The 23,320-nt window shown below is 39.3% G+C and overlaps 1 protein-coding gene across 1 annotated transcript; it reads right to left on the bottom strand.

Moving 5' to 3' along the window:
• Positions 1-579: 579 nt before the first annotated feature.
• On the bottom strand, positions 580-13,473 carry EPCAM (epithelial cell adhesion molecule). Its single transcript, XM_004479714.5, has 9 exons — positions 13,245-13,473; positions 10,271-10,378; positions 9,748-9,988; positions 8,860-8,925; positions 7,098-7,161; positions 5,881-5,982; positions 4,923-5,123; positions 2,335-2,385; positions 580-1,061 (listed from the first exon to the last, which is right to left on the bottom strand). Exons 1-9 carry the CDS (start codon positions 13,318-13,320, stop codon positions 1,020-1,022), a joined length of 951 nt encoding a protein of 316 aa, XP_004479771.1. The 5' UTR covers positions 13,321-13,473; the 3' UTR covers positions 580-1,019.
• Positions 13,474-23,320: the final 9,847 nt, after the last annotated feature.

The raw sequence follows: 23,320 nt of genomic DNA, 5'->3' as shown, positions 1-23,320 counted from the left end.
ACACGGGTCAAGGAGGCCCGGGGTTTGAACCGTGGACCTCCCATGTGGTAGACGGACGCCCTAACCACTGGGCCAAGTCTGTTTCCCCTGAATATACATGATTATATGTACTCATGCAAAATTATTTTTTTAAAGATTTTATTCATTTATTGCCCCCTCCCCCACTGTTTGTGGCCACTGTTTGCTCTCTATGTCCATTTGCTGTGTGCTCTGTATCTGCTCTTCTCTTTAGGAGGCACTGGGAACCAAACCCGGGACCTTCCATGTGGGAGAGAGGTGCTCAATCACCTGAGCCACCTCAGCTCCCTGGTTTGCTGCATCTCATTGCCTTTCCTTTGTCTCTTTGTTGGGTCATCTTGTTGCATCAGCTCACTCACCTGCCAATTGCACCAGCTTGCCTTCTCCAGGAGGCACTGGGAACTGAACCAGGGACCTCCCGTATGGTAGGTGGGAACCCAATTTCTTGAATCACATCTGCTTCCAGCAAAACTTCTAATTAGTATGCAAAGCAATTCTTAACCTATTATCTTAAAAACATACTGAAATTTGATTCAATATAATTCAAACAAAATTACAAAATTCGGCTTAAACATGTTTTATTACATAGTTCATAAAAAAAGTTTAAAGAAATTAAGAGAAAATAATATGTACAACACTCAAAAAGTAAATAGAAAAGCAGCTTTCAATCACAAACGAGACAGTAGTCTTTCAAACGACACTGAAAGCATATTTAATACACTCTTTCATGTTATGTATAATTTTAACCATGCAGTCTAAATTCTGGGTTTTGTATTAAATCTGTATATTTAAGACACTTGTCATATTATAAGATTGGTAAAGCCAATTCCAAGCTGCATACAAATGAGTACAATTCTCCTTATTACAAATATATGATGTTAACTAACAATAACAAAATAGTGATCTTCAAAGATCTTCTCTTCGTCCCTATGCTCATACATTTGTAATCTGAGTCTGTGTGCTAATTTCCCTTCTTGTAATTTCACTTCAATTTACAGTAGTTATGCATTGAGTTCCCTATGCATCTCACCCATTTCTTTTATCTGAAAAAGAGGGAAAAAGTAGAGAAAAGAATTTTTAAATGAATTTTCAGTCTTAGGTCCATTCTGTAGTTTAAAAAAACACAACTACCTTTTAAAGAGGAAAGCAAGATGGATCTCTCCCACAACTATGAGACATATTACAAAAATAAAAGCCATATATAGACAGCACACACTGAGGATAAGATTCAAACTGTATTTAGAGACAATATGGCCAAAGTGATGGGAAAACAGTAGTTAAGATAGAATGTTTGGCAATGGATAAAAAATTTTATTAAATTTATACTATTTTTATAGCTGGGAAAACCATTTAATTGTCTATTTTCATTCATTCATTCATTCATTTTAGATGAGAGAGAAGAGTTTATTAAGAAAGAAGAAAACTAGAAATGAGATACACACAACCCAAGACATGGGTGCAGGCATGCTACAGGATGAGACATGCCTTTCATTTTATAAGTGAAGAAATTGAAGTTTAGAATTAAGTTACTTGTCCCCGATCACACAATTAATTACAGGCAGAACTGGGGAAAATGGTGACAACTACTGTTGGCAAACATTTGGCGAGCATGGTACCAACACTTTACACAGATTACTTTGTTTAATCCATACAAGCTGATTATATTACGCCCATTTTACAGATGAAGAAACACTGAGGTTTAAAGAAGTTAAATAACCTGCTCGGCTATTAAGTGGTCAAACCCAGGTTTGTATTGCTCATAACCCTGACACTACATTGAACAGTACTACACCACCTGGTACCATTCTGCCTATCTTACCATTCAGCTTGGGGCAGTCCCTAGACCTGCGGTCCCCAAACCAGGGTAAGCCAGATGATCCACTATGGTATGGGATGAAAATACTATAATTTTTAGTTCTACTAGATTTTTTTCATATTCTTTTAAATTTCTATTTTAATATTTGATAAAATATTAGTAAATGGCACTGGCATAGAGAAAGTAAGTCAGATCATTATTCACACTGAGTTCCTCTAATGTGAATCCACTAGAGTATGCCCATAAAAGATTCTATTGTGTTGACACTCTGTAGGATAAAAATCATAGGCTTCCTATCCCACTATTCTCTATGAAGCAGAACTCAATATAAGGTGGTCTGCCATGGAATTCATACATGTGGATTTAGGTAAGGGCCCATTCTAAGACTGTCCTTCTCTAAAGGGACAGACCCTAGGGACTATCACTATAAAGGGATTCCAGTGAGTTTTAAGGTGACAGAATAAACAAGGGACATTTTATTACTTAAGTAATCCATTTACCTCAGCCTTCTCATACTTTGCCTTTGCCCCTCTCTTCTTTCTGGAAATAACCTAAATGGTAGAAAAATGATTAATATTTTTGTACTGCTACTCAAACAAGCTGAACATAACATGCTTTCAATGGATAGAGTTCCTATCTGAACAAGTTTAGTTTAAAAATCTACACATAACCATTACTGTTTCTTAAAATTTCACTATTAAACTTAAAAAACCAGCCTGGTGCACATTCTTCTATACCTTTTTCGGTGCTAACAAAAATGCAGATGCATGTAAGTTTTGGGGTCTAAAATGGGCATTATGGAATATCATTTCCTTCTCTGCAGTCTGCATCAACATCATATGAACCATTCCAATCAAAAGATAAAGCTTGAATTCACAATTTATCATAGCCACTTTTTCCAAAGCATGGGCATAATACAATATACTCATCTAGGGATCTCCCTTCATAAGACTTTCATGCCAATGTGCTGGAGATGCAGTTAATGTTGGGGTTTAAGATATATTTAGGGGATTTGAATCTCTGGACTGACAATGTGATAGCCAGATCCTGAGCCTCAACAGACTCCAGCACCTACAATCTGATTTATTGGACTTACCACACTCAGCTAAGATGGAGTTGAAGAAGGACAACCACCACACCATGGAGCCTAGAGTGATTACAACTGAAAATGGAAGGATTGCATCCAGCATCCAGGTGGAATCTGACCCTCCTCTTGACATAGAGGTGCAATGGACACAACCAATCCAATGTCCACATAGAAGAGGTGGCATTGGAATGGGAAAAGTGGACATAGTGGACGAAGGGTATAGGGAAAGGCAGGAAGAGATGAGAGGTGGAGGCGTCTTTGGGACATGGAGCTGCCCTGGATGGTACCTCAGAGGCAATCACCGGACATTGTCAATCCTCACAGGGCCCACTGGATGGAATGGAGGAGAGTATGGGCTATGATGTGAACCAATGTATATGAGGTGCAGAGGTGCCCAAAGATGTACTTACAAAATCCAATGGATGTGTCAGGATGATGGGAACGAGTGTTGTTGGGGGGAGGAGAGGGGGGGTGGGGGGATGGGGTTGAATGGGACCTCACATATATATTTTTAATGTAATATTATTACAAAGTCAATAAAAAATAAAAAAATTAAAAAAAAAAAAATATACTCATCTATTCCCTTACTGATGTATAGAGATTATTTCCAGATTGACCCCTACAAACAATGCTGCAATACCTACCTTGAACATATTTCCTTATGTACTCAGGTGCTCATTTCTATAGGACAATTAGATTTCTATGATTAATCTTTCATGTGTTCACTATCTGGAATTCCTCTTGTGTAAAAATGTCTATACCTACTGCAATTCTTTTTTTTTTTTTTTAGGGTGTTTTATCTTCCTCATTAATTTGTAAGAACTCTGTATTTTATGCATGATACCCTTTTTTGTTTATGCACCATGAATATTTTTCCGAGCCTACCACTGATATTCTTACTTTACAATTTATTTGCCATACATTTTTTTTTTTTTTAAGAAGGTACCAGGGATTGACCCCAGGACCTCATATATGGGAAGCAGCTGCTCCACCACTGAGCTACATCTGTTTCCCAATGAGAGTTGTTTTGTTTTGTTCGTTTGTTTTTGTTTTTAGGACCAGGGATTGAACCCGGGACCTTGTACATGGGAAGCAGGTGCTTACCCAATTGAGCTATATCCGCTATTTTAATGAAATCATGGGATCTTGCCTTCCTTAAGTGTTTCCCCTTACCACAAGGTCATGCAAACCTTAATTAATATTCTTGATATTTGTTTTATTTTATACCTTTTTAAACTATAATCTATCTGAAATGTGCTCTTCAATGTGGAGGCACTGCCTATCCTGTCATAATGAGTTGTCCAGGAGGAGACATTCTCACATGGTCAGGAATGTGGGTAGCCAGAGGGAAATGAGGAGTTATATAGTAATTCAACTTTGTTTTCTTCCAGACGGACAGCCAAGTATGATAATTCCAATGAATGGAAAATTTAAGTTCCCATATACACTTAACTCTATTTCTGAGTTGCATTGCATGGTAAGATTTCCTAATTCCTTGAATAAACCCTGTTTTGAAGGGGATATATTATTCTGCTGAAGCTCTGCTAAATTCAATGTGTTAATCTTTTATTTAGAATTGTTGCTTCATATTTATCACTTTTAATTCTTTTCTATGCTAATCTTAATAAAGTGGTCTGTTGTTTCATTCCATTGAATTCTTTGGGAGTTTAGGTATGTTGCACTAAACCTGGCAGGAGTATTGAATTGTTTATAGTGAGGAGGAAAACTGAAGGCCCTCTGCTGCTTGACAGAGCATAAATGGTCTGTGAGGTACTCAAGCTGTGAGCTTTTTTCAGATTAATATCCTTTACTGCATCATAAAGTGACTGTTTTATAAAAATGGACCAGAATTGCAATAGATTCATTCAATATAGAGATTATTTAAAAAATACAGATTTTCTTTCATTAACATGTTTTGGAATACAAATGTACCTCTTTCATATATTACCTTTTCTTGAAAGAATTTACCCTTAAATGAAATTTTACCGGTACTATACTCACCAGCACAACAATTCCAGCAATAATTGCTATTGTCACAACCACAATGACAGCAATAATACCAGCTTGTAGACCCTGCATTGAAAACTCAGGTGACTTTTCATCAACATAGTAAATTAAAGTTTGACCAGGATCCAGATCTAGTTGTTCCCCGTTTACTTTCAGGTCCATGTTATTGGAATGAAATAAGGATTCACCTTTAACCTATATTGAGGAGAAAAGCAGTAAAAAATATTTAAGAAAACCAGCCATAACCATATGTGGTAACATACCAATTATTACCAACAGAATAGCTGCTAGGAATTTTTTAAGCTTCTGTGATAACAATCTGATACACCAAAACTTTCAAAAACATTTTATTATGGGAAATTTTTGAACATACATGAAAGTAGGAACAAAAGTATAATGAAGCCCATGTAGCTACCACCTAGATTCAACAACATCAACACATGGCCGGTCTTATTTCATTTATACTTTCTTTTATCCTCTCTCCCTGTGCCCCACACCAGGTCAGATTTTTTGGAAGCAAGTCCTAAATTTTATCAGAAAATACTTCACTATAATATATTAAAGTTTAAAAGTTTAAATGAAATATTTTAAGTACACTAAGTTACACAGCATTTATTATGTTTATCTCTTATTCATGGAAATTGTAACTATAGTGGGGGAAGGATACACAGCAACTGGGTAGAAGGATGTAACAGATAAAGAATTAAAAGAAGGAGAGAAAATATTCTAGGCAGAACAATATGATAAAAGGCACACCTATACAAACAAGTAAGATAAGAGTATGTGAGTGGCAGGAAGGACAAAATTAATTACAGCAGACCACTTGGAGAACAAGAGAGTAAGAATGGAAATATAAGTGAAGAAACATGTGATGAAACATCTTGAATATATTAAGGCAAGAACGACATTATATTCTTGAATACAGGAATAACATGATAAATATTATACTTACATCTTTTTCAAAATAATAAGCTACGTCAGCTATGTCCACATCATTCTGAGTTTTCTGAGAAGAATTTTGTACCAGGTCAATAGTGATAACATCATTTTCATACTGGAGATAAACAATTGAAGAAAAAAAAATTAAAATCATACAAAAATATCATTGTTTAATAATTGGTATTTTCAGTGTTTTGATATTTTGTAATATACACTCAACACTATTCCTTTCCATTAGTAGATAATTAAGTTTATCACAATGATTCAAAATATTTGGAGCTCTTTAAATCTATCCAAGAAAAATAAGATGGTAATGCAACTAAAGATAATTACAATGAATAATATTTTCAAAAAATAATTTTCTTCTTCTGAAACAGTAGCACAATATTGTGAACATAATTAACAGCACTAGTTATATATGTTAATGTGGTTAAAAGGGAAAATTTTAAGTTGCATATATGTTACTAGAATAAAAATAAAAAAACAACATAGGACTGTAGTTAACAAATAGTATAATTATAAAAATGTTTTCTCATGAATTGCAACAAATGTACTACACTAATGCAAGGTGTTTAATAATAGAGTAGTATATGTATTTTATGCATGATTTTTCTGTAAACCTAAAACTTCCCTAAGAAACAACAACACATCACTGTACTTTATTTGGAATTTATTTGGGTTAGAACTATATACTAAAGAAATATAATCCAAAATGTAGTATGCATAACCAAGTTCTGCTTTTAGAGAACAAAAAAGTGCATTTCTTCCAGACAGTCTTTTAAAAAACACATCAGTTTTAATTCCTAAGAATTTAAGAATAAATTCATACTGTCTTTAAAGAGTTCCATCACACTATTCCAGTATTTTTCACCCACAGTGGAAAGAGTTAAGGAATGGCTAACAGATTAAGGTTAAGGACTAACTCTGTAAACAAGAGAAGATGGGAGCTAGTGCAGTGTACTAAAATAAATATGTGCCAAAAGCAATCACAGAGAGGTTTTCCAGGGTAAAGAAACTGGCATGTTTAAGGGGAACTATGAGATACTACATTTTCTTAAGGGTAAACTAGTTTTCAAAGGCTATGTAAACAAAACAAAAACAGGGAATTTACAGGACTTAAATTGTCATTTATATGCCGTTAACCACTATTAAAAGCACTGACTGCTCTTTATACCTCAAACATACTGCCTCCCCAATTTTCTGTAAAAGCTCATTAACTAAAAATCTTACCAGAATATTTGTGATATATTTTGGATCCAGTTGATAACGAGTTGTGATTGCTGTCTCAAGAGCACTGCAAAAAATGTAAAAATCTGGGTTTACCAGAAAAAAAAAAAATGTTCGTAGTACACATCACTCAGAATCACGACATTTTCGTAAGTAGACAGCTTAAGGTCTAGAATTGTTAATTAAATTTGATAAAATGTTTATATCATTTTGCAACTATCATATCATTTGATCAGGCTAAAACTATTGAGTGACAATCTGATGAGAAACAGCTTATTTACAAAGTACCCAAGTATAGGCCCACAAATCGCTTATTAATTACAAAGGGGGAAATAGTAAATTTACAATGGAGAAACTGGCAGACACCATTATTAATCAAAGTTAACGTCACTAGTAAAGAGACAAGTGACATTATCTACTTTCTGATGTGAAGGACTGAGGACACAAGATTATTTAAGTAGTTTTCCTGTAAGAAATGTATAACCTGAATATAATTATGGGGAAATATCAAACAAAATTTAAGGCGCATTCCATAAAACAACTGGCCTGTCTTCTTCAAAAATATCAATGTTATGAAAGACCCCCTCCCACCCAAAAAAGCTAACATATTGTTCCAGATAAAAGGAGACTAAAGAGTCCCAACAGCCAAATGTAATTAACAATCCTGAATTAGAGCCTGGATAAGAGGGGGGAAATTGCTACAAATGGCTTTATTGGGAAAACTGGCACAACATGGCATCAGTGTTAAATTTCCTAAATTTGGTAATTATACAGAAAACCAGTTTATTTTGTAGTGTTAGCCAAAAAGTACCTCTTTTTTTGGTCACTGAATTTATTTGCCACTCATAATTTGTTTTCATACAATGAATTAAAATTGCTTAAAAATCATGGACATGGGAAGTGGGTATAGTTCAGTGGTTTGATCTCCTGTTCCTCATGTACAGGGTCCTGGGTTCAATCTCCGGTACCTCTTTAAAAAAAAACATCATGGACAAAATTTCTATGGTTGGATTTCAGGTGAGATGTATTTGAGGCTGGCGCTCCTCCTCAGTATTTGATTTTTTCAATATTTTCTTTTTTAAATACACATAGGTCTTGCTGCATTTTTATCTGCTGGTTTAAATTCTGTCACATTTCACTTTTAGCCTTGTAGTGTGGCAATTATGTTTTATTTTCAATTAAGAATCAGGTAAGGAAGCAGACTTGGTTCAACGGATAGAGCGTCCGCCTACCACATGGGAGGACCGTGGTTCAAACCCAGGACCTCCCTGACCTGTGTGGAGTAGCCCACGCAGAGTGCAGATGTGCACAAGGAGTGCCGTGCCACACGGGGTGTCCTCCGCGTACGGGAGCCCCACACACAAGGAGTATGCCCTATAAGGAGAGCCGCCCAGCATGAAAAGAGTGCAGCCTGGCCAGGAGTGGTGCTGTGCACACGCGAAGAGCTGACGCAGCAAGATGACCCAACAAAAAGAGACACAGATTTCTGGGGCTGTTGACAAGAGTACAGGCGGACACAGAGGAAAGCGTGGCGGATGGACACAGAGAGCAGACAACAGGGGGCAGGGGGAGGGAAGGGGAGAAAAATAAATAAATGGGTAGATCTAAAAAAAAAAATTAAGTTTAATAATATTATTTATAGTATGTTCATTTTTCATAAATACATAAAAGCCTTTATTCTTGTTTTACTCTTATTAATGGTATAGGATGAAAGATTTGAGCACCAACTGTGTAAGCATAATAGAATGCATTCAATAGCACTTACTACCGCAAACTTTCAACATCATAAGGTTTTTCTCTTGTTTTGTGTTTTAATTCAATGATGATCCAGCTGTAAAGTAAAAAGTATTAATCAACTGTAACATCTCAGGCTTTTATACTGTTTTTAATATTATTAATATTATTAATAAGCTAATGGAAAATTTATGCTTTAGATAGATATACCCATCATTTTTTCCCTGGCCCCACTCATCCTTCATAAAGTATCTGCACCCTATCTAAGACTGACTCTCTATCCTCTGGCCACACATGTAAGGTTCGAGTCAATACTGATCTTGCCATGTTGGACCACATTCAAGTAAAAAAGGCAACCCGGAGGAACAGAAAAAAGTGACCACAAGGCCCCAGAAGATAACTGGAAAGTGCCTGCTTTGTTCCTGAAAGATGTCTGGTTTCTAGCCCCTTCTAATAAAATCTTTTTTTGCTTATGCTAACTTGAGTAGGTCTGTTCCTTTCATTAAGTAATCCCAATGACAATCATATCATACTTAAAAAAATAGTAAGCAACTATATAAGTAGCTTAAATTATCCATATTCATTTAACAGCAACCTTACTTCAATATACTAAACAGTTAAGTGAAAATATAAAAAAGGAATATTTTGTTTAGTATGCTGCCATTTATATAAAAACTAAGAAAAAAACATACATTGCTAGTAAATTCATAAAATATCCCTGTAAGATTTCAGAATAAACTGGTAACGTGACATCAGTTCTATGGAGGAAGGGAGTGGAATGAGAGGAGAGGAAGGCTTTCCTCTGTATACCCTTTTGTAGCCTTTCTAACCATGAAATCATGTCACAGATTCAAAAAATGAATCTAATTAAATGAAACTGAAAGCAAGAACACAAGTAATATTAGGCAGGACAACTCACTAGGTCCTCACACGTTCAGAGCACGTTATTTCGGTGTTCTTATCGGTTCTTCGGACCCCGGCAGTGTTCACACACCAGCACGTGGCGGTGCCATTGCACTGCCTGGCTTTAAAGAGTCCCTTCTCATCACAGTCAGGGTCATAAAGCCCATCATTGTTCTGGATCGCCCCTTCAGGCTTCGCTCTTCTTCCAGTCTTTGAGCCAGTCATTTCCGCCTTCATCACCAAACATTTGGTAGCCACTAAAAAGAAAGCTTAATGTCAAACTGAAGGATTACTGCAGTTTTATCTATGGGGGAGGGAAGTGAATTAATTCAAAACTCCTAGGACCAAAGATTATTGTAAACTTACATGTTCCCATAATCCACTTTCTGAAGCTTCAGATACAATATGATTTCAACGAAAAGAATTAACACTATTCAGATTTGAGCAGATAAATTGCCCAACTCAAGACATATAAATTAAAGAACTATTAAGTCACAGAAAAGTTTAAGGACAGTGAGGACAGAGGACATCCTACTCACATTTTGAGCAAATGACAGTATTTTGTGTACCAATTGAAACACACTGGCATTGACCATTGATGTTCACAGAGCAGTTTGTGGTCAGCTTGTAGTTTTCACAGATACATTCTAGAAAAAAACAAAAAGAATTTTTTTTAAAAAACTCTTTAAAAATGACTGCAGTATGACAATGTAGATAAATCTGGAGGACATTATGTTGAGGGAAGCAAGCCAGACACAAAAGGACAATGTATGACTACGTTAGTATGAACTAAATATATTGTATGATGCCATTTATATAAAATGTAAATATAAATCAACTTATAAAGGTGAAATTTGATTAGTGGTTATGTAGGGATAGGGAAGACATGCTAAGGAGTGTGGAGTTTTTCTTCTTGGAGTAACGAAATAATTCTAAAATTTTTTGTGATGATGAATGTACAATATTGTGATTATACTAAAAGCCACTGATTATACACTTTATATAGATCTTATTGTATGTGAACATAGCATAATAAAACTGCTTAATAAATAAATGTGCAATAGCCAGAAATAGCAGCTATGTACAGCAGGAGAAACAAAGAGACTAACAGGTAAAGAATTTTCTTGTTTGTTTTTTATTATTATTACTGAAATCATGAAAATGCTCTAATAATGACTGAAGTGATAAATATACACAACTCCATGATAATACCAAATACCACTGATTGTAAACTTTGGATGAATTGTATGCTTTATTAATATGTATCAATAAAACTTATTTGTTTAAAAAAAAGTGAGGGAAGTGGATTTGGCCTAATGGATAGGGCATCCACCTACCACATAGGAGGTCCAGGGTTCAAACCCAGGGCCTCCTGACCTGTGTGGTGAGCTGGCACAGTGCTGATGCCAGCAAAGGTGCACCGGTGTCCCCCGTGTAGGCGAGCCCCACGCACAAGGAGTGTGCCCCTGAAGGAGAGCCACCCCATGCAACAAAAGCACAGCCTGCCCAGGAGTGGTGCTACATACACATGGAGAGCCGATGCAGCAAGATGACGCAACAAAAAGAGACACAGATTCCTGGTGCTGCTGACAAGAGTGCAGGTGGACAAAGAAGAACACACAGTGAATGGACACAGAGAGCAGACAACAGGGAGGAGGGTGAAGAGGAGAGAAATACACAGACATATATCATCTAATTTGCATGGATTCCCATTTTCATTTTTTTAAATAAAGAATTCAGCTCTTCAAACATTATATCCAGTTTTGCCTTTGTAATTTTCCCAGTCTTAGCTCCTTCACCTCCTCCTGTCCCACTAGGAAGTGATTGTCAGCCTCTTTTCTCCAAAATCAATAATTCCTAACATTTCTCCTCCTCTCACCCTATTATATTCCTGATATAAGGGATGAGTGCTTTTTATTTCCCTGGCTTAATGGGAACATATCCAACCTTTGAACCAAATATATCTTGAAAAAATTACACTTACAATAGAATTTGGGAACATCTTTGCATGTGGGTACCTAATTTTCAAAGTGATATTAAGCAACCTGTCCTGGCTATTGACATCAGTTTTAAGTTATAACCTTGACTACTTCATAAATTCATTTTAACTTCAAATCAGCAAGCCCATCTCATTCCTTTTGTCTAGTTAAGTGTGCAACCATTAAAAACAAAAATCTTGGGGAGCGAATGAGGCTCAAGCCATTGAGTGCCTGTTTCCCACATGAGAGGACTGGGGTTCAGTTCCCATTGCCTCCTAAAAAAAATAAACCTTATTCAGTATCTTATACCATACTTGCTTAAAGCATATTTTTCATCCCCAAGTGATATGAAATTTAAAACAGAACCATGCAGGTACATACTTTTTGAGCATATGCCAAAGCAACTATCTCCATTTATGAAACAATTTAAGATTGTTTAGCCCGAGATTGAAGCTAGAAAACCATGAGTTAAATAAATCGCCTTATTTTTAAGGTGAAATTAGGGCATCCTCTAACTGTTGGTGAGAGTGAAAGAAACTGTCGAAAAAGTTCTGGCCAACTGTTATTCCACTTGTCAAAGGCACCTATCTTACAAATAAATGGAGATGCAGCTAAAATGTTTATTCCAGAGTAAGAAAAATTCAAATCAAACCACTACATTTGGTTAATGGCCTGATCTTCTATGCTATAGATCTTTCTGTTACCATTTAAACCATGTTTCGACTAAAGGAAATGGAAAATTCTGGATATGTTATGTGTGTGTGGGGGGAATCAAGATATAATATTACGAATTTATGTTTAGAGCAATATTTAGAGCACTCACTGAAATAAAAACATGCCAAGCTATATTCATTATGGGATTCTTTTGCAATGGTTGATTACAGTTTTTGTTTACTGGTATTTATGAGTTCCCTACAATAAACTTGGCATTTCTCGTATGATCCTTAGGGAAGGGAAAACCCACACACGCCTCGGTCAAAGCCCCGGTAGTAGCCTCGCGCGCAGGTGCACAGCGGCACCAGCGGCCTCCCGCCGCCACCTGCCCCCGCCCGAGGCCCACATCCGGGGCCCGGCGGGCAGTTGACCGCCGCCACAGCTACTCCCCCGCACCAGGCCCGTCCAGGTTTGGGCTCCGCGGGAGCCCCAAGGCCGCCGGGGCCGGAGAGGGTGGACGCGCCTGGGGAGGCGCTGGGATCTGCGGGCATCGGGGCCCGCCCCAGGCCCTCTCCGCGAACTCGGAGGCCAGAGGATCCCCGGACCGGGAACCCGTCCCTCGCCTGCTCCTCCGCCCCTACCAAGGGCCATTTTCCTAGAGAGAAGTCCAAAGTGGCTAAATGAAGGTGCTCTCTCTGACCCGCGCAGTTTGGCGCCTTCCCGCCGCCGCCCGCGCGCGGACAGCCTCGGCCGGGGGGCACCCGGCGCCGTCGAATCTCCCGACGGAAAAGCGCGGCAAACTCCCCCCCTTCCCTTTATCCCATCCTCCAGAGCCGACCGCCGCCATCACCGCAACTCCGCTCGGTAGGCCGCTCCTCACCTTTCTGAGCCGCGGCCAGTGCCGCCGTCGCTGCCGCGAGCACGAGACCGAAGGCGAGAACCCGGGGGGGCGCCATGCCGCGGGCGGGCCTGGTGGTCGTGGGAGGGAGCCGGCGGGGCGGCGCGAGGCTAGAGGGGCGCGCGTCGGCGTCGGGAGGGCAGCGGCGAGGTTGACCCCGGCCCGGCGGAGCTGGCGATCGCGACCTACTGCGCGCTCTGGGCGGAGCGCCGACCTGCCGGACCTGGCCGCCCCGCCTCCCGGCCTCTCACCGCGGCTGCTCGCCTCTGCCCCCAGGGTTCTAGGGGATGAGTCACCGCCCGGGGGCGGGTGGCCCCGCCTCGTCCCCAGGTGCGCCGCGGGCTCCTCCCCCTCGCCAGGTGCTTCGTCTCCCTGCCCTCGGCGGCTGCGACGAGAGTGGCGGCTTCCCAGACGGCCCGCAGGGACCCCTTGGTGGCCACGGAGATTTAAAGATTCTGAGAATTCCTCTTCCCGGGGAAGCACGATTCTGGAACTTTGAAGAAATGGGTCCTGGAGGAAAGAGTGAGGGGGCGGGGAAGAGAAATGTGGAAGCTAAAATGGAACACAAGGAAAAGCGGGCGAACTGTGCGAACTACAATAAAAGAAACGACCTTTGCGCTTGACTTGTCGGTCTAATTATACTCCTTTGAAACTAGAAAAAAAAAATCTCCCCGACTCTTGGGGAGATAAAATTCGTGTTTTTTATAATTTTTCTCAATAATCTTTTCCTTTTTAAAAACTAAGGTTTTTATCGCACTTAAAGGTATAAGAAAAGGTGTTCCCTTAAAGCCAAATGCTGGGAACTGAGATTTTTTCGGGTTTAATATTAACGGGGGAATGTTGGTGAGCCTTAGAAAATATAGGAAAGTGGAAACAAAGAATAATTCTCTTTCATTGAAAACGAATTCAAATTACAACTCAATTATTATTACAGTCTTAAAATAATTGTAAAGACTTGAATCTTGTAATAACTATTAAAATATTGTTTTTAATATTTTATTTATTTTTAGGTGTAACATCATTATAGCCTGTTTAAAAGGCTTTTTCTGCTTAAGAAATCATCGGATTCGAGTTCAAAAGAGGAAAGGTTAAAATTCAACAAAATTTGATTAATTTTACAAGTATATATAAGTAAAAAATATGCTTTTATTGAACAATAATTTTAGGTATGCTGTACTCTCCTGTTGCAGGTTTTGGCAGGTTGGTTAATTAAATCACATTTTTACAGTAATACTGTTATGTGAATTTTACTTGGTACATTAATGGAACTATTTGATTATTTAACTATTTGATTATTGCTGTCTTAAGGAAAGCCTAGGTCTTTTAAAACTGTAAATCTGAGTTGCTAGACCTAGTTTTAGGTCTTTGTCATCTGTTGAGCTATTTAAGTTAGAAAAAAAGAAGCGCTAACAAATCAGGAATAAATTAACGACCAGCTTTTGTTCCATGCTGCATTTTGGGTGTTTTCAGGAAGTTGAATACTACCAGCTTTCAGATGCCACTTAATCTTCCCAAGAATACACTTTAACAGGTTATTGTGGCTTTATTTACAAAATGTTCAAATGCCAGGTCTAAATCTGATACCTAATCAAGAAGGATCTCATCTTCTTATAACCTGACAGCTGTTTAGTAAATTTTTATTCATTGTAATAAAGTGAATCAAATAAAGATGATCAAAAAGTGACAAAGGGGAAACGGACTTTGGCCCAGTGGTTAGGGCGTCCGTCTACCACATGGGAGGTCCGCGGTTCAAATCCCGGGCCTCCTTGACCCGTGTGGAGCTGGCCATGCGCAGCGCTGATGCGCGCAAGGAGTGCCGTGCCACGCAAGGGTGTCCCCCGCGTGGGGAAGCCCCACGCGCAAGGAGTGCGCCCGTGAGGAAAGCCGCCCAGCGTGAAAAGAAAGAGCAGCCTGCCCAGGAATGGCGCCGCCCACACTTCCCGTGCCGCTGACGACAACAGAAGCGGACAAAGAAACAAGACACAGCAAATAAACACCAAGAACAGACAACAAGGGGAGGGGGGGAAATTAAATAAATAAATAAATCTTTAAAAAAAAAAAAAAAAAAAAGTGACAAAATAACACAGTAAAGTCTGACTCAATAGTATCTGTGTTTACATCCTAGGTGAAATTTATTTTTTAGCCCTCTAACACCCTCTTCATCTGTCATTCATTGTCCAAAACTTCTTTCATTGTTTTTTTATTTGTTTTAAGGAGATACTGGGAATTGAACCCAGGACCTTGTACATGGAAAGCAGGCGCTCAACCACTGAGATACAGCCTTCCTTCCCTCATTATGTTTTTTTTTTTAAAGATTTATTTTTATTTATTTCTGTCCCCTTTCCCCTGTTGTCTGCTCTCTGGGCCCATTTCCTGTGTGTTCTCTTTTTTTTTTTGCTTGTACCCTCAGTGGCACCGGGAAACTGCATGTCTTTTGTTGCGTCATCTTGCTGCGTCAGCTCTCCATATGTGCCCCGCCACTCCTGGGTGGCTGGGGTTTTTTTGCGCGGGGCGGCTCTCTTGTGGGGCACAATCCTTGTGCGTGGGGCACCCCCAGGGGGGTGCCCTGCATGGCACGGTACTCCTTGTGTGCAGCAGCTCTCCATGTGGGCTGGCTCACTACGTGGGTCACGAGGCCCTGGGTATGGAACCCTGGACCCTCCCATATGGTAGGCGGATGCTCTACCAGTTGAGCCATGTCCGCTTCCCCCTCATTATGTTTTCATGATGAATCCTTTTTCTGTAGTTCCAGTGCCATATTTAAGAAAATTTTTAATGTTTTGCAAGATTTCGTATCCAAGTATATTCCTAAAATCATCCTCAAATTTTACATATAGTCGCTTTTTAATTTTTACAGTAGTTTGGTATTTGAGTAAGAAATACAAGATTAAGAATTTTATCTAGGGAAGTGGACTTGGCCCAATGGATAGGGCGTCTGCTTACCACATGGGAGGCCTGCGGTTCAAACCCCAGGCCTCCTTGACCCATGTGGAGCTGGCCCACACGCAGTGCTGATGCACGCAAAGAGTGCCCTGCCATGCAGGGGTGTCCCCCGCGCAAGGAGTGCACCCCGTAAGGAGAGCCACCCAGTGCGAAAGAAAGTGCAGCCTGCCCAGGAATGGTGCTGCACACACAGAGAGCTGACACAAAATGACGCAACAAAAAGAGGCAGAGACTCGCATGCCACTGACAACAACAGACGCGGACAAAAGAACAGGCAGCAAATGGACACAGAGAACAGACAACTGGGGCGGGGGGTGGGGGGGGGGAAGGGGAGAGAAATTAAAAAAAAAAAATCTTAAAAAAAAAGTATCTAAACTTTTCTGGCCAAACTCTTCAAGTCCCTCAATTAAGAACCCAATTTAAAAGGCAACACCAAAGTCAGTATGGATGGAAAAGAAGAGAAACTAGTTTAAAAAACAAATGTAAAGGCTACTCCAAAGTATTAATTGATAGAATAGGAATATTGGTTATGGCCTTTCTCCTGAATGTTAATAGATACCTCTAAATAAAAAAGATAGCATCTTTAATATAAACAATATTGGAAAAAGTTTGTATAACGTTTCTTAAGGAAAAAGGGTGCTGTTTACTTAGTTAATATTCTATAGCATAGTTTCTTCATATATTTTAGACTATATATGTGAGTATATATGTGAAATTAATGAAACCTTAAATGGGATGAATTGATTCTTGCAGATAAGGTTAACAGAGTATGTGATGTATAAACATTTCTTATAATTAGGGGTTAGCTCTTAAAATTTTTGTTATTCTACAAGTATATAGAATGAGGAGTAAAAGTCCTTTTTAAAAAGTAAACTTTATTTTAAGAGAAGTTTTAGATTACAGAAAAGTTACATAGATAGTATAGGGGGGATACAGATGTGGCTCAAGCAATTGGGCTCCTGTCTATCATGTAGGAGGTTCAGGGTTTGATTCCTGGGGCCTCCTGGTGAAGGCAAGCTGGCCTGTGCAGTGAGCTGGCCCACACAGAGTCCTGGCCCATGCAGAGTGCTGGTCCATGTGGAGTACTTACTCGCATGGAGTGCTGGCCTGTGAAGGAGTGCTGGCCCACAAAGAGTGCTGGCCCCTGTGGAAAGCTAGTGCAAAAAAATATTGCAACAAAATAGACACAGCAAAAAAGAGACCCAGAGGAGAGAGAATAAGAGACACAGCAGACCAGGGATCTGAGGTGGTGCAAGAGATCAAGCACCTCTCTCCCACTCCAGAAGTTCCCAGATTGGCTCCCAGTGCTGCCTAAAGAGAAGGCAAGCAGACACAGCAGAACACACAGTGAGTGGACACAGAAAATAGACAGTGAGCGCAAAAAGAAAAAGAAAAAAACAGAAAATAAATCTTTTAAAAAAAGAAAGTATAGGGGATTCCCATATATTCCACCCCTTGCCCTCCCACATTTTCCCCTATTGTTAACATCTTACATTAGTGTGGTACATTTGTTACAATTGATGAGCCAATATTGAAGCATTGCTACTAACCAAGGTCTCTAGTTTACATTAAAGTTTACACTTTGTACCATACAGATTTATAGACTTTGACAAAATGTGTAATGGCCTGTATCCACCATTGCAGTGTCAGGCAGAACAATTTCAATACCCTAAAAATGCTCTTATATTCCACCTATTATTCCCTCCCCCACCCCTCAGAACCTCTGGTGGGCGCTATCTTTAAATCAGTGTTACAAGTTTTACTGTTACTACAATGATAAGTCTACTTTGTCTGTGGTTGCATTTCCCCCTTATTTTTGTTCTTTCCTAAATTTTGAGGCTTTTCAGATGATGTTGCCCGCTCTGCTTTGGATTGGGAGGGGGCTTAGATCTTATGGGGCAAATGGAAAGAACTGTTTTGCTTGTAGTAGTAGATAGCTCTTCACTTTTTGGGATGGGAGTTGTCAATCATCATCATTTTGTTAGTTGTCCTGAGCAAGTCTGATGGTCTGGACAGTAGGTATTGGCCTCTACTCTACTGAGGTTCAGGGCTTAACTGACATATGAACAGACCAAAGATTTAAGTCTCCGGGACATATATTTAAAGGGTATAGTGCTAATTATAGATTCAAATAAAAGAGGTAGCAGAGTCATGAGTAGGAAAATTATAAATGAGCCTAAATCTGTTACATTGGGGAAACATTATCATATATTCCAAGATAAGGCCCACCAACAGGGTGCTGATTTCATGAGGCTGTGTGCCTTGCCTGTAGTGTCTGAATATTCTAGAGCCCTTGGGAGTACCCCTGTTTGAGGCTTTGTTTACTGTGACAGTGAGATTTGCGGAGATGCACATAAGTGTAACCTCTGAAATGACTTCCCACTCATTTTGAAAAAAACGTTCTTTTTTTTAATACGCTCAGGTAAATCCCTTTCTCTCCTAGATAATCATTGTTAACAGTTTGGTATCCATGCTACCCACTCATTAATTCTTACATAGCCTACAGAACCTGGCTTCATAGGATGTACTTTCTGCAGAGTAGGCAATATGGTTTAATTTGGTTTAGTTTAAAGAATATTTTGTATTTGTATATTTAGAATCCACCTGTATTAGTCAGCCAAGGGGTGCTGATGTGAAATACCAGAAATCTGCTGGGCGTTATAAAGGGTATTTATTTGCGGTAGAAGCTTACAGATACCAGGCCATAAAACATTAGTTACTTCCCGTACCAAAGTCTATTTGGAGCAAGATGGCTGCCGACATCTGCGAGGGTTTAGGCTTCCTGGCTTCCTGGGTTCCTACGTTCCTGGGTCTTGCTTTTCTCTGGGTTCAAGTTTCCTTCCTTCCTGGGGCTGGCATCTCTTTCCTCTGTGAGCTTACTTCCCGGAGCACCAGCTTAAGTCTTCAGCATGAAATTCCACCATCAAACTTCAACATCAGAAACCCTCAACCCTGTTCTTTGCCATGCCTTTTATCTGTGAGCTCCCACTCACCAAGGGGTGGGGACTGGGTGGGGACGCAATGCCCTAATCATAACTCAGTCATGCCCAGGTACAGATCAGATTACAAGTATAATCCAATATTTCTTTTCGGAATTCATCAATTATATCAAACTGTTATACCACCTTTATATAATTTTTATTACGGAGTAAAATTATATCTGTCGTCACAAATATACTTTCCTTCCAAAAGCAGAACTTTGAACATCTAACGATGAGAAAACCCTTTTATATATCTCTTTCCTGACTTATTTCTCTTGTAAAATATAAAGTTCTACATAAAAAGCACTTAGTACACCACTGTATAAAACAGCAACACTGCATGAAGTGGGGGAAATGATTTAGTACACACTTTGAATTGCTTAACATGGTCTCATTTGAGATAATTGGTATAAGAATCTTGTCTTTTTTGTATGTTTGGAAACATCAAATAAAAACAGAAATAAATTGCTTTTTTCCTAACAAAAAAGCACTGTGTTTTGTACATTAATATGCAGATGCTTATTAAATGATATCTATTAAAATTAATACAGGAAATTTTTACTTTTACCAAGTTGTTAAATTACATACATAGGGGAAGTGGATGTGGCTCAAGTGACAGAGCTTCCGCCTACCATATGATAGGACCTGGGTTCGACCCCTGGAGCCTCCTGGTGAAAAAGAAGAGAAAGTGTGCCTGTGTGGCAAGCCAGTGCCCGCATGAGTACCCGTGTGGTGAGCCAGTGCCTGCACAAGTGCCTGTGCGAGTGCCCCATGCAAGATGATGATGCATCAAAAGGGAAACAAGGGGAGAATCAAGGTGAAGCTCAGCAGAAACCAGGAACTGAGCTGAGACAATTGACAGGGAACCTCTCTCCCTGTCAGAGGTCTCCAGGATCGAATCCCAGTGAATCCTAGAGGAGAAAAATGAGAAGACAACACAGACAGCAAAAAACAGCAGGGCAAGAGGAGGGGAAAGGGGATACAAATAAATAGATAGATAAATAAATCTTTTTTAAAAAATTACGTACATAGTATGCAAGTCAAATATTACTCCAAAATTTAAAATTTTAAAAAGCAGGAGATCCCTTCCCATCCTAATTCCTGTTCCTCTGAGGTAACCTCTTCTCCCAGTTTTCTTTTTCTTCTTCAATTTTATGTATTATCTTTGTATTTCCCACTGCAGAAGATAGATTTCTCCTTTATAATCATCCCTTCCCCACATCTCTCCATCATTGTTTATGGGGAAATTATCCGACTTCTTGTTAGTGTCTCTCCACTGTTTTCTTCTACTTTTAGCTTTTAAATGGACAAATCCCTAGCTAGACTAAGAAAGAAAAAAAGAGAGAAGATACAAATAAATAAAGTCAGAAATAAAAGGGGGAAGCAGATTTGGTCCAACAGATAGGGCGTCCGCCTACCACATGAGAGGTCCAAGGTTCAAATCCAGGGCCTCCTCACCTGTGTGATGAGCTGGCCCACACGCAGTACTGATGCATGCAAGGAGTGCCGTACCACACAGGGGTGTCCCCTATGTAGGGGAGCCCCATGTGCAAGGAGTGAGCCCCGTAAGGAAAGCAGCCCAGTGTGAAAAAAGTGCAGCCTGCCCAGGAGTGGCGCCACGCACACAGAGAGTTGATGCAGCAAGATGACGCAACAAAAACGAGACACGGATTCCGGGTGCCGCTGTCAAGAATACAAGCGGACACAGAAGGACACACAGCAAATGGACACAGAGAGCAGACAACTGGGGGAGTGGGGGATGGGGGTGGGGGGAGGGGAGAGAAAAAATTAAAAAAATAGAGGGATGTAGTTATGAATGATGCTACAGAAATAAAAAGGATCATAAAAGGATATTACTAAACGCTATGCCAGCATACTAACCTAGATGAAATGGACAAATCCTAGAAATGCACCAATAACCTACGCTGACTTCTATCAAACGATGAATGTTATGCAACTGTAAGAAGAAATGAAGTTGTAAAGCATATGACAACATGAATGAACCTGGAGGACGTTATATTGAGGAGGCAAGCCAATTACAAAAGGACAAATACTGTACAAATGTACTACTGTGAACTAAGTATATTGTGTAATCTCATGGAGTTAATAACTTGATTATGGGTCACAAAAAAATAGAATAAATGCATCAATCTTTTTAAAAAAAGATTCATCCATTTTATAGTATCACTACTTCATTCTTTTTTATTGCCTAATAACACTCCATTGCATGGGTAGATCACAATGTATTTGTTAATAGATTTTGGGTTGTTTCCACTTTTGGGTTAGTATGGATGGTGCCATTTTGAACATTCATGCACAAGTTTTTGTGTGGACGTGTTTTCATTTCTCTTGGGTACAGACCTAGGAATGGAATTGTTGGGTCATTTGGTAACTCTGTATTTAACCTTCTGAGGAAATGACAAATTGTTTTTAGAGAGTGGCTATACCACTTTACATTCTACCAGTAGTGTATGAGACTTCCAATTACTTCACATTATTATCTGCCTTTTTTAGTATAGCCCTCCCGGTGGGTGAAAAGTGGTATCTTGTGGTTTTGATTTGTATTTCCTGGATAACTACTGATGGTGATCATAGTTTCATGGCAAAAAAAAAAAAAAAAAAAAAAAAAAAAATCAGTCTAACTAGAAATTTGTGAATTTTATTGTTTTTTTAATAACCAATATTTTTTCATTCCTTTTTCTCATTGTTTTCTGTTTTGCTGATTTTTCACTCTTATTTTTATTATTTCTTCTCCTCTACTTTGATTTAATTTGCTCTCCTTTTTCTTCCTGACTTGAAAGCTTAGCTCACTGATTTTAGACCTTTCTTTTTTTTACAATATAAGCATTTATAGCTATAATATCCCTTTTAAGCACAACTTTAGCTGCAGCCCACAAATTTTGATATGTTGTTTTGTAATTATATTCAGTCTAAAATATTTTCTTATTCTCCTTATGATATTTCTTTCACCTATAGACTATTTGGAAGCGAGCTAATATCCAAATATTAAGGAATTTTCCAGATTTCTTTGTGTGTGGGTTATACATTATTTTTTCAAGCAGTTTTAAAAAAAAATTTTTTTTTTTGGTGCTGGGGCCAGAGGTTGAAGCCAGGACCTCTTATGTGGGAAGCCAACACTCAACCACTGAGCCACGTCAGCTCCCTTGAGTTGTTTTTTCGGTTTGTTTGCTTGTTGTTGTTTTTTTGTTAGGAGCCACTGGGAACTGAACCCGGGACCTCCCATGTAGGAAGCAGGCACTCAACAGCTTGAGCCACATTTGCTCCCCTAAAGCAGTTTTGATGTATTTTTGTTAGTGATTTCTGATCATTTCAGTCAGATCAGAGAACAAACTCTGGGACATTTTAAGCCTTCTAAATTAATCAAGACTTGTTTTATAACCCAGCATATGGTCTGTCTTGGTGAATGTTTCATGTGTATTTGAAAAGAATGAGTATTTTGTTAGATGGGATGTTCTATAATGTCAGTTATTTCAAGCTGGTTGATGGTGTTGTTCAGATCTTATGCAATCCTTCTGATTTTCTTTCTACTTATTCTATCAGTTACTGTGAGAGGAGTGTTGAAATATCCAATTATAATTGTGGATATTGTGGAAAAATCTTTTTTTCCTTTGAGACCTGTCAGTTTTTGTTTCATGTACTTTTTTTTTTTTAAAGATTTATTTTATTTATTTATTTCTCTCCCCTTCCCCCCACCCCTCACCCCAGTTGTCTGTTCTCTGTATCTATTCACTTTATCTTCTTCTTTGTCGGCTTCTGTTGTTGTCAGCGGTACGGGAATCTGTGTTTCTTTTTGTTGCATCATCTTGTTGCGTCAGCTCTCCATGTTTGCGGCACCATTCCTGGGCAGGCTGCACTTTCTTTCTCACTGGGCGGCTCTCCTTACAGGGCGCACTCCTTGCGCGTGGGGCTCCCCTACGCGGGGGACACCCCTGCATGGCAGGGCACTCCTTGCGCACATCAGCACTGCGCGTGGGCCAGCTCCACACAGGTCAAGGAGGCCCAGGGTTTGAACCACAGACCTCCCATGTGGTAGACGGACACCCTAATCATTGGTCCAAGTCCACTTCCCTGCTTCATGTACTTTGAAGCTCTATTATTAGGTGTATATACAAT

Source organism: Dasypus novemcinctus, chromosome 17, assembly GCF_030445035.2.
Source record: "Dasypus novemcinctus isolate mDasNov1 chromosome 17, mDasNov1.1.hap2, whole genome shotgun sequence".
Lineage (NCBI taxonomy): Eukaryota > Metazoa > Chordata > Mammalia > Cingulata > Dasypodidae > Dasypus > Dasypus novemcinctus.
Note: the sequence above shows the minus strand (reverse complement) of the source record. Positions and strands in the feature narration are given on the sequence as shown.